This window comes from Bidens hawaiensis, unplaced genomic scaffold (genome assembly GCF_021521415.1).
Source record: "Bidens hawaiensis isolate Kalapana, Puna unplaced genomic scaffold, B.hawaiensis_p1.1 tig00038131_1, whole genome shotgun sequence".
In the NCBI taxonomy this organism is placed as follows: Eukaryota; Viridiplantae; Streptophyta; class Magnoliopsida; order Asterales; family Asteraceae; genus Bidens; species Bidens hawaiensis.
In genome coordinates this window covers 88,563-103,727 of record NW_027505531.1, presented here as the reverse complement: position 1 = coordinate 103,727, position 15,165 = coordinate 88,563, and the positions used below count along the sequence as shown (strand labels likewise).

The window sequence follows — 15,165 nt, the reverse complement described above, 5'->3', positions numbered from 1 at the left end:
AATTTATAAAATATTTTAACTTTTCATTTATCTTTGTTAGTCTTTGAATGTTTTTGTATTTGATTCAATTAACTTATGATGTCTTATAATTCATGTAAAAGTATCATTTATTTATAAATACAACATTTGCATTTCAATAAATTTATATGATGTTACATATATATTATGTTTTTAAATATGTTCCACCATGTGTAACACGGGTACTATCCTAAATCGATATTGGAATCCAAAGATCTGTTTCTTTTAAGAGATTTGGATCACTTGAAGCTTGCTAATGTTATAAAAGAAATGGCACATTTGGATTTGAAAAATGAAGTTAGTGAGAAGGTAAAATGGTTGTTAGAGTGTGAGAACTATGAGTCAAATTTTGATGATCTTCCAAACTCTTTGGAATATGAAGATAAAATTTAAGGTAACACCAATAACTTAGTTATGTAGTTGATTACTCTAAGTTTTTTACTTTCATTGTTTAATTTGTGTTTTCTATTTAAGTTATTAGTTTATTTCATAACTAAAAACTTTTAAAAACATATAATAAACTTCTATAATCATTTATTTTGTTTGTCAATTTGTGAAGGTAATTTGCTTTTTTGGTGAAATCTTGAAGAAGTTGATGGATGGTAAATTTGTCTATATTAATTTTGTTATTTATCTATTTTCAACCCGTGTTCACATAAATTCATTATGATATACGTTAACATTTTTGTTTAATAGTTAATTGAGTTCCATTGTTTGTTTTTTTTTCAGACTTTAAGGCCGGATGGTTTGTTTGAGGACGGAAAGTTTGAAGATAATGTTGGTATAAGACTATTAATATCTAATATTTTCATGACTTTCGTTATAAACTTAAGTTTGTGTAATTAGTAACTGCTTATGTAAACAATGTTATTCTCTGTATCTCTCTAATATAGAGAATGATATCTTATGGTTGTTTATATACACTTTCTTACATATCAAATTTCAACTCGTGTGTAACATGAGTAATATCCTAGTATGACATTTAAGTAGAATGTTCACATAGGCTTCCAACTCATTTGGTTTCCATCTATAGAATTTCCACTTATTTAACAAATTAATATAACTTCGAATTTGAACTTTAATGAGCTTTGATCCCACCAAAGAATTGTAGGTTTTAATAGTTTTTAAAATGTGGCATTGGAATTTATTGTAGTTTCTTATGAAGTTTTTCATCATTGACGTTATTAATATTCCAAATATATTAAGGATGACATTTTGCCCATTAATTTCGTAAAGTTTTCAACAATCATAATGTTTGACAATAACAAACTTTCCTTTCACATGTTTTTCTAACCAAATTTAACGCACAATTAATTCTTTTCAAACTTATTTTATTTTCCCTTTTATATGATGATCATTATTGTAGCTATTTTTTTTCTCATTATGCATTTCAATGATTTGTGTATATATATATATAATCCTTAATTCGTAACCTTTTGTATCTATCTTTTCTAAATCTTGTGTTTTCGCATAAAACAAGGTAAATAATTATTTTTTATAATAAAGTTCTAGATTTCTACTTCGCTTTTGTATTTCCTTATGAAATTGATGTTTGTAGAGTTATATAATTTTAGAATGAAACATGTATATTTCCTACATCTTTCATACACATGTATTTAAAGATTATTATTTGGGTTTCTTTTTTTTTTCTGTTGGATTTACATAAAGTTTTTTTTTTTTTTTATATTTACACTTATTATTTTGGACGATTCCAATAAGGATAACACCAACTTTTTGTGCGGTCCCTACTTATTTTATTTTTTCCCTTCGATTAATCAAATTTTGAGCGGTCTTTAATGTTGAGATGACGATTCCTCATAGTTTGTTAGCATGTGTTTACGGAGAGAATAAAATCACCCTGATACCTAAACAATATAATTGCCAGGAAATTTTAATTTATATATTATTTTTTAATTTCATTGAGTTTTTCTACTCGAATTTAAATGAACGACAACAAAAATTGATAATTGGGTAGTGTGAAATGTTGTTTTTGCATTTTTATGACATTTTATAATACTTGATGGCGTATGCATACATTATTTGTTTTATAATACTTGAATGACATATTATAATTGGTTTTTGATTTTTAAAGATATCGGGTGCAAAGTTACCGGTGACAGAGGTATTTTTTTAATTAAAATAACTATGTAACGTGTTATAGTTCAAGTAAAACTATTATATTTTTTTAAGATAAAATGGCAAAACTGGTCCTTATAGTCGTCATTTGGCAAACTTAATGACTAAAATCATGTTCTATGTTTCAAAAATGTATCACGTTACGTCCTTTTACACTAACTTAGTTAAGTTTTTTCGTTAAATTTGGTCATGTGCAATGCACATGAGCGTATATTTGTAACTTCAAATTTTATTTAATAACAAAAAATTATATTATACATATAAATTACACACACACTCTCTCTCTCTCTCTCTCCATCTATTTCTCTCACCTCTCTCTCTCCTGGCCACTTTCACCACCACCTGCCACCGTCACTCTCTCACCTCTCGTTTTCCGACAACCAGAAGATGCAAGCCCCACCCACCACTTCCTCTCCCTCCCTCCCTCCCCCCCCTCTCTCTCCCCCCCTTCCTGTTTAATCATTGTGTGATGATCTACCGGAAGCCTACCGTCGGCATCGTCGGTTTGCATCTCACTATCGAAATTTCCACCGGATTCCAGCCTCAAGTTGCCGCCACCGTCATTTACAACCATTAGATCTACAACCACGGGCCACCCACCTCAACCTGCCGTCACCGCCATTAGAAACATCAGATTCACAACTGTCAAACCACCCACCTCAACCCGTCCTTAAATCTTATCGACACAAATTACCCAGCTATTCACAAACATGATGATCCAATTCGGGTCTGATTTAGGATCTTTTATGCCCTAGTTATTCACATAATCTTCGATTTGTTTTGATTCAAGTGTAATTTTTCTTTGATTCGGGTCGGTTTTGGTCTGATTCATCCAACCCTTCTAGATCTAGAATTTATAAACTTGCTTCACCTCCATTTAGATATGAACCAGTGACGGTTCAGTCGATTAATTTTCTGTTGATTGGATCGAAGATGGTGGTGCTATTGTGGTACTTGTGGTTCCGGCAGCGGCATCGGTCACGTGTGGAGGGTGTTTATGAGCTTCTTGGTGTTGGTGGTGATTATTGGGGGTGGTGTTGGGGTGGATGGGTGCAGGTGGTGGTGGTGGCCAGAGGATGAAGATTGGTTTGTTGAAGAGAGAGAGAGAGAGAGAGAGAGAGAGAGAGAGAAAAAGAGAAAAGAGAGAGAGGGAGAGAGGTTTATATATATATTATTTCTTTTAGTTTTAATTATTAAATAAATACGTGAATTTACAAAATTAGCCTCTTCCTTAATGCTTATTATCAGATTTAACGAAAAAACTTAACTGAGTTAGTGTAAAGGACGTAACGTGATGCATTTTTGATATATAGAACATGATTTCAGTAATTAAGTTTGCCAAATGACGACTATTGGAAAACCATGAAAACATAAATGACGTGTTTTGCCATTTTGTCTTTTTTTAATAAATATGACATTTGCATTTTTTTCCACCCGGGTGTAATACGGGTCACTATCGTAGTTACTAATATGCCATTTGTATTGTACACCATTGATTAAACAGAATCAATGATTCAGATCTATTTCTCTTACTTCACACACTAAAATCACTTCTTGCATGAACCATCCCCTATATATATATATATATATAAATTAAATAAAATTTATTGTACTTAACTTAATTTATAGTTACTATTTGTTATTAGATAACTTTATTTAGAGAAATCTGCATTTTGTCTCCCTGGTTTATATTCACATTCGATGGGTTTACCCTTGAAAAAGATTTTGCGAAGTTTGGGCCCCTGTGTTTCTCCGGCGGGTTCCTCTGACTCCTACCGTCAGTTGACCCATCGTTGACCCGTTAATAAAAAAGGAAATTACTTTATTACCCCTGATTCGTTTATAACTACTCGATCTACCCTATTTCCCTTTATGTTACTATCTCCGGCGATTCTCTCAACCTGTAATTGAACGGCATTATTGGGTGACCCGATTGAAAGATATCTCAATCCAAGTCAAGTCAATTCTCCTCGGGTTCACCTTCCAAGCCTTGCCGTGCAGATAAGGTTTGTGTGAGATGTTCATGTGGTGCCGCGACATGTTACCGGATATCCAGGACCGATGCAAACCCGGGGCGTCGATTCTTGTGCCGTGTAAGTTTTAGTTACTCACGAATTAGGGTTCTAGTCTGTTAATCGATGATGATTTGGTCTGTCGTGTTGCTTAGGTCAATTTTAGGGGTAATCTGTGAATTGTGAATCGAATTAGGGTTGTTTATTTGTTGATATATTTAGTCCGTTACAGAAGGGGAGTTGTAGATGGCTAAAATGGGCTGATGATCCCACATGCCCTAGTTGTGAAAAGGTAATTCAAGCAATGGTGAAGATGATGAACAAAAAAGATGATTTTGCAAGAATGAAAACCAAAGAAGTAACAAGCTTGAAGATGTTGTTAGGAATTAGTTGGTTTTTGTTCTTCGTTTATGTGTGTTTTTATTGATTAGCTGTTAACATTGTCTTTGTAGTATGGGATAATGTAATCTTTGTTGTTGTTATTTAAGTTTATGTTAAATTTTAGAGCTTCTTGTTTCATCTATTTACTTTAAATTTGTGTTCCACATTATCAGTCATGTTGCAGCCATGATGAAACTGAGAATGTTGAGTTAGGGAACGATGAAATTGAGAAAGTGCAGTTTGACCAAGACAAAAGTCAAATGGAAGACAAGGAATATCAATTGGGTGAAGATGAGTTGATGGCTTATTTAGTGCAAGAAGATGACTTATTTAGACCAAGTGAAGAACATGAAATGGATCCTGGTGATGATTATGACCCTGAGGTTGTGAAAGCAGCTTTCAAGTACACCAGTGAGCCGGAAGAAGTTTACTTTCATGATCCATACGAAGACGATCCAGTGTGGGACTCTGACTGGTCAAATGATGATTGTCATTGAAAGTAACATTGTAGTTGGTTTCTAGTATTGTTTGCATTTGAATTGTACTTTAATTTGACATGATTAAATCTATTGTAATGTTTGCATTATTTGCCTACATGCTACTAGTTTTAAAAGCATTAAACAAAATACTGTCAAAATAGTATACAAACCATCATGTCCCAAGTCAAACATAGCATACAAACCATCATGTCCCAAATCAAACACACATGCTACAAGTCTTAAATTGTTTCAAACACAAACCATGACATGGTACCAGAAAGTTCAAAACAAAAGTCTTAAATAGTCTCAAACACACACCATCAATCTAACTCAAACACAACTTCATGGTTGACATCATTATTGTTGAATTGGTGCCCTGCAAGTTCTGATGTTGTGTCCGTAACCTCCACATCTTCCACAACTTTTTTCATGCCCCAACCTGGTAAGTCTTCCTCCTGCAGAAAACACTTCCTGAACCTCTTCAATCTTCCTTTTCCTCTTCTTGCTAGCTGCCAATTTCTTCTTCTCACCTAGTGCCTTCTTCCTGCTCTTCTTCGGTCTGCCAATCTGAGTATGATGTTTAGGAGGAGTTATTATTGTTGGGCAATTTGAGGGTGTCCACATATCAGGGCCTGGTATGGGCCTGATTTGGTGATTATACACCTTCTTCCAAGTGTCTAACCAGTAAGCTTCATCAACCCACTTCTCCAATGGACCGATATACATGTTGTTTTCTATCATGTTATATAGGGCTGCCACAACATGTTTGCATGGCATGCCTGTGAAGTCCCATCTCCTGCACGTGCAAGTTCTATCCCCCACATTCACCACACATTGGCTTCTCAGACTTTTAACCTATGAACATATTTGCATATTAACAAAAGATTGATTGTAATATCATAGTCATGCAAATTTTCATACCTGGTAAGTCACATCATCAACCATCATAACCGTCAATTTGCTTGCTTCTGTTTGGATTTCATCCCATGTTTTGTTGCTTGCGGTGTTAATGGTCCCCTTGCAGTGGCTTGCATCTTCTTCACAGTCACAATCCTCATGGTCAAATACTCTCTAATATCTTCAAGCATGTAATGATCGGCTTGTCTCTTGCTCCAACAAGTTGCTTGTTGAAAGATTCACAAAGGTTGTTCAGCAACATATCACTTTTTGCCCTTCCTGAAAAATGTGATCTTGACCATCTAGCTGCCGGGATCTCACTAAGCCAGAGAAACATATCAAGATTTGTTTTCTTAATCTCCTCCATTGCCATGTTGAAGTAGGGGACAGAAGTGGCCGATGCTGCCCTATAAAACAAGCCTTTATACAAATCTCCCCTCCAGGTTTGCCTCAAGTTCTCATGGATGTGTCTACAACAAAACCGATGCTCTGCCCTAGGGAAAACACTCTCAACTGCTTGAATAAGTCCATACAACAGTCAAATCACCATAATTAGTGTACATGAGTTAGCCTATTACAAATATATCCTACGTGTACATACCTTTTGTCGGTCACTTATGAAAGTAAAATTGGCATCATGAGGCAAGTCAAGATCATCTCTAAGGAGATCTAAGAACCATTTCCATGAGTCTGTGCATTCGGCTTCCACTATTGCAAAGGCAACAGGATACAAGCAATTGTTACCGTTCGTCCCGACAGCAGTCAAAATCTGTCCGGGGTATTTCCCTTTCATAAAACAACCATCCATCCCAAGAAGTTCTCTACCAAGCAATTTAAATCCTTTAACCAAAGCAGCATAACACACATATATCCTTCTAAATTGTCTTGTTTTAAGGTTAGGGTTAGCACATGGTTCAACATTTAATTTAATGGTACTACTTGGGTTTGCTTTAAGAAGCTCATCAATATAGGATCTGAGGTGGGTGTATTGTTTGGTGTGGTCACCATCCTTCCTTTGCAAAGCTATTGTCTTTGCTCTTCTCATCTTCGATTAAGAAAGTTTTACTTGATGCATCTGCTGGAATTTGGCCTTAAATTCCTTGGCAGATAAGTTGGGGGTGGTTTGTAGCTCAACCTCAATCTCTTTGGCAATAGTAGACATTGTGTACAAACCAATTGTTCTACTTCTGAGACAGTCGTGTTTTCTAGGAATGGCCTTCACACACCAATTATCCTCAACAGATTGTCTTGAGATGTACAGCGTCCAAGGGCAAGTGGGTTTCATTTCCCCTTTTTTTACCTTCAACTTTTCCTGACTTGACACATTTGACCCCTCACCAGCAACCAAATTAGGATTGGTCCCCAAACAAATCACCCTAAACCTTAAAGGATCATTCTTCTTGATATATAAATCTCATCTAGCATGAATAACATAACTCTTTACCATTTCATTCAATGTTTCCTTTAATGGTATTAACTGACCAACATAAAATGGACACTCATCATCATTATTCCTTTCCTTACCCTTGAACTTTCTTAGCATACTATTCAAGACACTCAAGCGCTCATCATCAGAGCTCTCATAGGTATCCATGCAAGGATTTAAACCATCATCATCACTAATATGATCTGCTGCTGCTTCTACCACATCAAAATCTACAATAGCTTTAACAACCTCATGTCAACTTCTACATCCTCCAAGGGTGTTTGAAAGGCAGCCGTATACTCAGGATCACTTTCATCTGATCGATCACTATCATAACTGTCATCATCTTCCTCACTAGAACTATTTTCAGCACTCTCTTCATCAACACTTTCACCACCCACTTCATGGACACTTTCACCACTCACTTCATGGACACTTTGACCACTCACTTCATTAACACTTTCAAAACAAAAACCAGGTACAAATCCAGAATCATAGACCATAATTTCAGTACCACTAGTCCTGTCATGTTCTACAAAAATCTCAACAATGTGAGTACCTATACCATCACTACCTCTAATCATATCACAAACATCTTGAAAATGATAATCTTCAACCAACGGCTTTAAACCCAAGTCCAAACTAATACGCGGATGTTTGTAATGAAAACAACAAGCTGTACCACAACCATATTGTAACTTACAAAGTATTCCAAGCAACAAACTTTTATGAAATTCAGAAACTTGAACTTCATCAACGTAAGTGATCTTCCCCCCTTCGTATCTTCGCTGCCCCTCGGAGCGAAATACCCTCCATGGAAAAGTTTTATGGTGAACGCATGTGAATAATTTTCACCTATAACAACATTCAACCCGTTAACAACAATCAAGCAAAAAAACGAAAATGTTGAGCAAACAGTAAAACCTTACCATATAGGTCATACGGGTCACAATACTCACTGTCCGGCCTAATAGAATACGATGTCGACATTGCGATGTGTGCAGGTGACATTTGATTTTAACGGTGATCGGAAAAATTAGGGGTTCAATGTTCGAATGGTTGGTTTGTATTTGGGTGTTTGGGAAAAAAACCCTAAATCGGGGGTTTTATTGAATCAGGGGTGTGTAAATAGGTAAAAGACTATATTACCCTTCGACATTAACGGTCAACGACAGGTCAACTAACGGTAGGAGTCAGAGGAACCCGCCGGAGAAACACAGGGGCCCAAACTTCGCAAAAACCCATCGAATGTGGATATAAACCAGGGAGACAAAATGCAGATTTCTCTTTTTTTTATAAAATATATAAAAATTGTTATATTCAACTTAATAATAGGTTGGTTTACACTCAAGAGCCTATTTAAATCGATATATGACGCTCAGTTTAGGCTTAAGTTCGGGCTCAAGTTAAATTTAGCATGTTTGATTCAAGCTTTTAACAAGACGCCTTTAAAAGTTTAAGAATACTCAACTGTTCAATAGATTGTACATTAATTGTGTGAGCAATTTCAATCGTACTTGCAATTGAAACGTACATGGTTTAATGTTGTAACTTTTTCCGTGCCTATATCTTGGTTTTCAACTGTTGATTTCGAACATTTTCCTGTCATTGTCGGATGGATTAGCCGATTAGAGAAAAGCTGAAAGTCCGATAGATTTCTAATGTGTGTTCTGACCTTCAACGAAATGGTGCATACACTCTATAGCAGAATAAATAGTAAAAGGAAACATACTCGTTACACTAAAAGCCTAAAAGGGTAAAACGAAGTGTACCAAATGCACTTTTCTTTCTAATGAGGCAAAACAACACTACCGAGTCTTCGAATCAGCATAGGTATAAAAACTTGAAAGACTTTATAATCATCTACATGCTTAGTCAAAATAGAAAATGAACCTATGCCGAAATCTGATCCCTGCTAAGTTATCACGTAATACGACTTTCTTATGAAAGTTTTGAATAACTACATATATGAGATATAATCATGTCTTATAAATTCTTCACCATTCAATGACCTCCAACTCCAAACCTTTGAATAATTTACCATTATGATACAATCTCGACGGGTAATGCAGACTCGTATACCCTTTCCCCTGCCTTCCTAGCCTATATCCACAATAAAACAGCTATCAATTAGATATGCGCGTATATCTTGCTCGATAGTTAAAATTGGGAATGAGTTAAGAGCCTAGGAGGTGAATATCAAGACTAATAAAAATGGTTAAACCAAATAAGTTGAAAATGTTACCTCAGCATCCCAGTTTGTACGTATGGTAACGATCAACAACGAGATCACTTGGACCATCAATGCCGCAATAATCCCGAGCCATAATCCCTGAATCATCATATTATAACTCATGGTTATACAAAAATAAAATATATAATTATACAAAAATAAAATATATAATTATACCCTTCCTCCAACATGTAACACGAAGGCCAGTAAAACGGCACAAGGTATGCCAACAAGGTAGTATGACCCGAGGTTAATGTATGCCCCAATCTTCTGGGAACCACATCCTCGTACAAAACCTGAAAGAACACACTGGATACCGTCCATGAAGTTTGATACTGCAAGAATTGGCGTCATGGCTGCTACATATTCCACAACTTCAACTTCGTTGCTATACGCGTATCCCCAAATATTACAAATCAGCATTAAAACTGATCCCACCGAAATTCCTAAAATAACAACCACAACTAGCACAACCATGACAGATAACCGTGCAGTGCGTGGATGTCCAGCTCCCAACTCATTTGAGACCCGCGTGCTACACAAATCATCAGAACATACTTCAACATTAACACATGATCATAAAAGAGGCCTGTGTCAAATGTCTGTTTGGATGAATGATTATATGCAGCATACCTGACAGCACCACTTAGTCCAAATGGGATCATCCACATAACTGCTGCAGTATTAAGGCTGGGAAAACATCGGATTAATTAGACATGTTTTGTACAATATATGGTTTGAAATAAACATGCATCCTGTCTTGTGAAAATATATGATTAACCGGTATAAGTTTTAATTCATTTACTTTATAACAAACAATAGTTAAAGATTAATCTTGTATATATATGATTAGATAGGTAATTTACCATATGGAAAGCACCGATGTCTCCAACTTAGGATTTGGAAGAAGTCCAGAAAGCAAAACAATCATCTCAAATGACCACATCTCCAAACTGCATATGAATTTAATTATTTTAGTGCTGTTATACGTTCCGGTTTACTCTTGTAGTTAAGAAGGTTACATGAGTCGCATTCAGGTTACAACTTAGTAACATACATGATTGACAAGAATAAATATACGGCTCGTGTATGGGTTTTCGAGTCACATTAACACCGAATCAGGGGGGGGGGGGGGCGACAAACGCAAATATCTTTTCATTTAGTAGATCAGGACAATACTGTGAGGTGATAGGAGCACTCTGATGAGCTGATTGACCTACCATGAGTACTCCACTTCATGCTACAATTTTGTGACCCACCATAATATATGTTAACAATAATGACTTATAGCTAATCAATCACTAGATTCTTAATATATTTTTTGTTTTCTTTTTGTTAATTATAATTTGTTATGTTAATTAATTCTCATTTGTGCGCTGTTTTCTTTGACTCAATCCAATTTTTGACCAAACCCAAATTCTACAAGTTGACCTAACCCAATTTTTGTTGCATAAGTTTAAATTTATGTGTGGAGAGTAAAATCTTACCATACCATAACAGCTGAAGGTATTGCTAGCTTAATAAAAGCAAGAATATCATGAAAAGCTTCTCTAGAGAACCCTGTCCATGTTTTCTTACAAGCGGATGAAAACTTGACATATAGTGCCAACAAAATCACATTATTCCAATACGATATTGAATTCGCCAACGCGGCCCCTTTGCTTCCGAGCTCAAGCTTAAACACCAAAATCCAGCAAACAAGTACATGAATCAAAGTGGCGGTCCCGGAACTCAGCATCATCACAAACACAATGTTTTGTGTTTGCAAGAATCTAACAAGACATTGAAGAAGACCATAGGCAAAAAGACTAGGGAGCATGAACCGAGCATAGACCCCGGCCTCTTCGGCTATGTCAGGGGCTTGACCGACGAATTTAAGGATCGAAGCGGTGTTAAACCAGATGACTGCTAGAGGAATACCGACCACCGTAAGAATAACCATTGCTCTTTGCATATATATGCCTAACATATGGTATTGTTTTGCTCCATATGATTGTCCACATAATGTATCTAAAGCACTTGCCATGCCCATCTGATAGATTAAGTCATCAAACAAATATTAATACAGTTTAATGAGTTTGTTTATAGTATTTAGTATCATAGTGTAAGATCGAATTAGTTAAGTGCATACAAATAAGCTGAAAGCAGTGACAGAAGCAAAAGAAGTAGCCATGGAAGCACCAGAGAGAGATAACTCTCCAAGATGACCAACAAACATAATTGAAACAAGTTGCAAAGAGTATTGAAGAAGAGCCACACATATAAGAGGTCCAGCTAGCCATAACTGCTTCTTTACTTCCTTAAACACACCACCATCATCATCATCTTGTGTTAGTAGAGGTATCTTTATATTATGATCCATTTGTTGTGTGTGTGTGTGTGTGAGAGAGAGAGAGAGAGAGAGAGAGAGAGAGAGTTAATGATCTGTTCACGAGGGGTGAGAGGGAGACGTGAGGTGATAATTATGTAACACGAGTACACGAGTAACACGACAATCAGCAAATGGTTAATGTAGATTATTTAAATGCGTTTAAAAAGAATATTAGAATGCAAACAAAAATATGTTGATAGAAAATCGTGGGGTGTTGTCGTCCCGTAAATGGAAAGATGATATGTTCACGGGTCCTATTTTCATTTCTTTTTTTCTTATACTGCTTGTTACTCAAGTAATTTGAATCTTTAGAAAATTATACCAACTAAACATTGGATCTACGGCTGGATTTAAATTATAATTGATTGAAAAAAGTGAGAGGAAATAAAATAAGAGAGAGAAGGGAAAATAAACCACTTTTGAGGTTGTTTGGTCAACTTTTCTTTTTGTTTGAAAATTTTAATATATTAAAACAAAACCATTTTTTAAAGAAAGCTGGAAATTTTGTTAAAAATAAACTAGCAAGATCCTAGATCCTGAGCAGACTAAACAAATAAACTCCCAAACAAAAAACACACTCACAAGAACAACACTACATATGCTGAAAGCCCAAGCTAATCGACATAAATTACACCACATATCCAAAGTGAGGTTAACACTAAAGGATTAACCCACAAGAATCCAATAGTTTTGATTTCCTCCATCACCTTCAAGAAATTGACATTGACACCGTTATGCACCTTCTCGTTCCTATTACGTCAAATAAACACCACTTGAACTGTTATGCATTACACCTTACTAGCCTTCAAGTGCAAATGAAACCTTATTAGCCTTCCAAGTGCAAATGAAGCTGCACCAGTCTCTCTATTTCTAAGCACTATAGGTGGAATCGAAACTAACCCAATTCTAAACCAAATGCAAGAAAAAGATGTTCCACAGTTTGGTAATAAACTAATTAAAGAGGCGCTTACATGATATGGCGGGAAACATAGACATTGCAATTCACGCAACATGTTAATTTGGTTTTAATTAAAAAAATGTATTCCAATATAATACTCAAATTAAAGAGAATAAAATACTTATTTATTTTGTTTACAAAAATTATTAACGTACAAAAAGGTAATTACTGTTTAAAATATTTGTGTGGTGGGGGGGATTCAAAAGCCATTAACAATATGTTTATATGTTTAAAAGGGACTGTTTAGTGGGTTTTAAAAGTTGCAATTACTTAAAACTAGGAATGTTTGACGAACAGTATAAACATAAAGAATCATTATTATTTCGACACAAGAAAAGGGTGTGAAAAATCCCTTTCTTGTGTCGAAGACTAGGAAACGAATAACCCCTCCCAGAAATATTTGTTCCCTTCATTTATCCGTTCTATTTCGCGTTTCCTTTTGGATAGGATCTAGCCAAAGTAAATTGTATTAGAATCAAATGCATTTTATGACATTTCAATCTTACAATAGCAAGATAATAACATCACCTCGGTATTTTAAAAAAAATAACAACAACAAACAAAGAAAGAGAAACATTTAAACTTATATTTTTATATTTCTATATGAAATATGTATTATAATACAGTATCAATAATAAATTAAAGACATCACTTGTTATAACTATATAACAATTAAGAAGTTTGGTGTTGCAAGTGCCCTATTGGGTCACTTGGCGGCACTGAACTGGTCCGCAGATTTTGTTTCTGTTTTCTTAGTTCAGTCATCGTAACGAATGTAACGGAAGCCGACCGAACGTAATTTTTCTGTCTTTCCTTTTGTTTTAGATCCGGAATCGACAATGGCCGGGTTTTACCAACGCTCGAGTTTATCGACCGCCGTGACCCCATTGGCCCACCTCAATTTTTCTAATTCTTTGTTTTATATAATAACGCACGACATTCCAGTCGACTGAACTCACGTCGACTTATAACTTACTCAACGCTTGAATTTTACCACCGTCCAAATTTTACCGACCTGCACGGCGCAACGTGCCGGTTAAAACACTAGTAATCCGGGTTCGATCTTTATCTACTTATTAAATAAGGCTATTGTAATATGATTTAAATTTTCTTGTTTTATCTTTATCTACTTATTAAATAAGGCTTTTGTAACGAGCCTGTGGTTGTGTAGTAAGGGAAAGACTTGATATTCCATGTAATTGTAACATCCCGTTTTTTGAATTTCGGTTAATAAATGAAATACGAGTTATTATGAGTCGGGCTAGTATTGGGTTAAATGGATATGGGTTATGGACTTGGGTTATGAAGGAAGGAAGGAAAGACCATGGGCTTAAGCCCACGATCCATAATTATATAAGTCATAATTACCCATTTAATTCATTTCACACATATTCCATACACCACCAAAACACACACTTAAGCTCTCTCTCTCTATCTCTTTCTAATTCTCTCTCTAGCCGAAACATAGAAGAAGAACCGATCTCGACCCAAGGTAATGATAGTATGATGTTGTATGAGCTTAAACCCGTTAGATATGGTCACTAAACGACGAGTCGACACCGTTAAACCATCTAAGTCACGAGATCCAGGTGAAATCGGGTATAAGCTGAACCTAAGATGAACTTAGGGATCACCCTAGCTCAGATCTGGATCGAACGGGGCGAAACACGGTAAAAAACGAGTCAAAACTCGGTTTTCCAGCGACCGCGCCGGAAAGTATGTACAAGGTAAGGGAATGTTTATGACATTCTATGACGTAACCCTAATTCGTTAACGGAAAGTTAACGAAATAGGGGTGATTTGTCAAATGATTCGTTAATGAAATCTTAACGAACTAACCTTAGTTCGTGTCCCAGTTCGCTATGGAAAAGGATAACGAATTACCCCTGATTCGCTTGACCGTTCGTTAAAGAGATAACGAATTAGAAAGTCCAATTCGTTACCTGGACTGATTCATTATATGGACTGGTTCGTTATGTGGATTGATTCGGCAAGGGACCAATTCGTTATAAGGTCCAATTTGTTACAAGGACCAGTTCGTTATGATAACCTAATTCGTTAAGAGCAGCGTAACGAACTAGAAGTTTAACAAATTGATAGAATGGTCCCTGGACTTAGAAAAAGAATGATTTAATTACAAAGAAACCCTTGAACTTTTAAGTTAGCAAGTTAATTAATGATTCAAAATTCGACCCCAGCCAGGGGCTCTGCCCCTTGGACCCTGCTAGGGGCTGCCGCCCCTAGACCCCGCTGC

General features: G+C 35.8%; 2 protein-coding genes across 2 annotated transcripts; both read right to left on the bottom strand.

Annotated features, from left to right (window-relative positions):
- Positions 1-5,383: 5,383 nt before the first annotated feature.
- On the bottom strand, positions 5,384-6,968 carry LOC143613776 (uncharacterized). Its single transcript, XM_077087395.1, has 3 exons — positions 6,525-6,968; positions 5,948-6,097; positions 5,384-5,881 (listed from the first exon to the last, which is right to left on the bottom strand). The coding sequence occupies exons 1-3, from the start codon at positions 6,966-6,968 to the stop codon at positions 5,384-5,386; spliced, it is 1,092 nt and encodes a 363-aa protein (XP_076943510.1).
- A 2,375-nt stretch (positions 6,969-9,343) lies between these two features.
- On the bottom strand, positions 9,344-12,360 carry LOC143613764 (protein DETOXIFICATION 16-like). The gene is made up of 7 exons (XM_077087387.1): positions 11,714-12,360; positions 11,070-11,614; positions 10,449-10,535; positions 10,216-10,272; positions 9,760-10,117; positions 9,595-9,681; positions 9,344-9,452 (listed from the first exon to the last, which is right to left on the bottom strand). Exons 1-7 carry the CDS (start codon positions 11,942-11,944, stop codon positions 9,393-9,395), a joined length of 1,425 nt encoding a protein of 474 aa, XP_076943502.1. The 5' UTR covers positions 11,945-12,360; the 3' UTR covers positions 9,344-9,392.
- Positions 12,361-15,165: the final 2,805 nt, after the last annotated feature.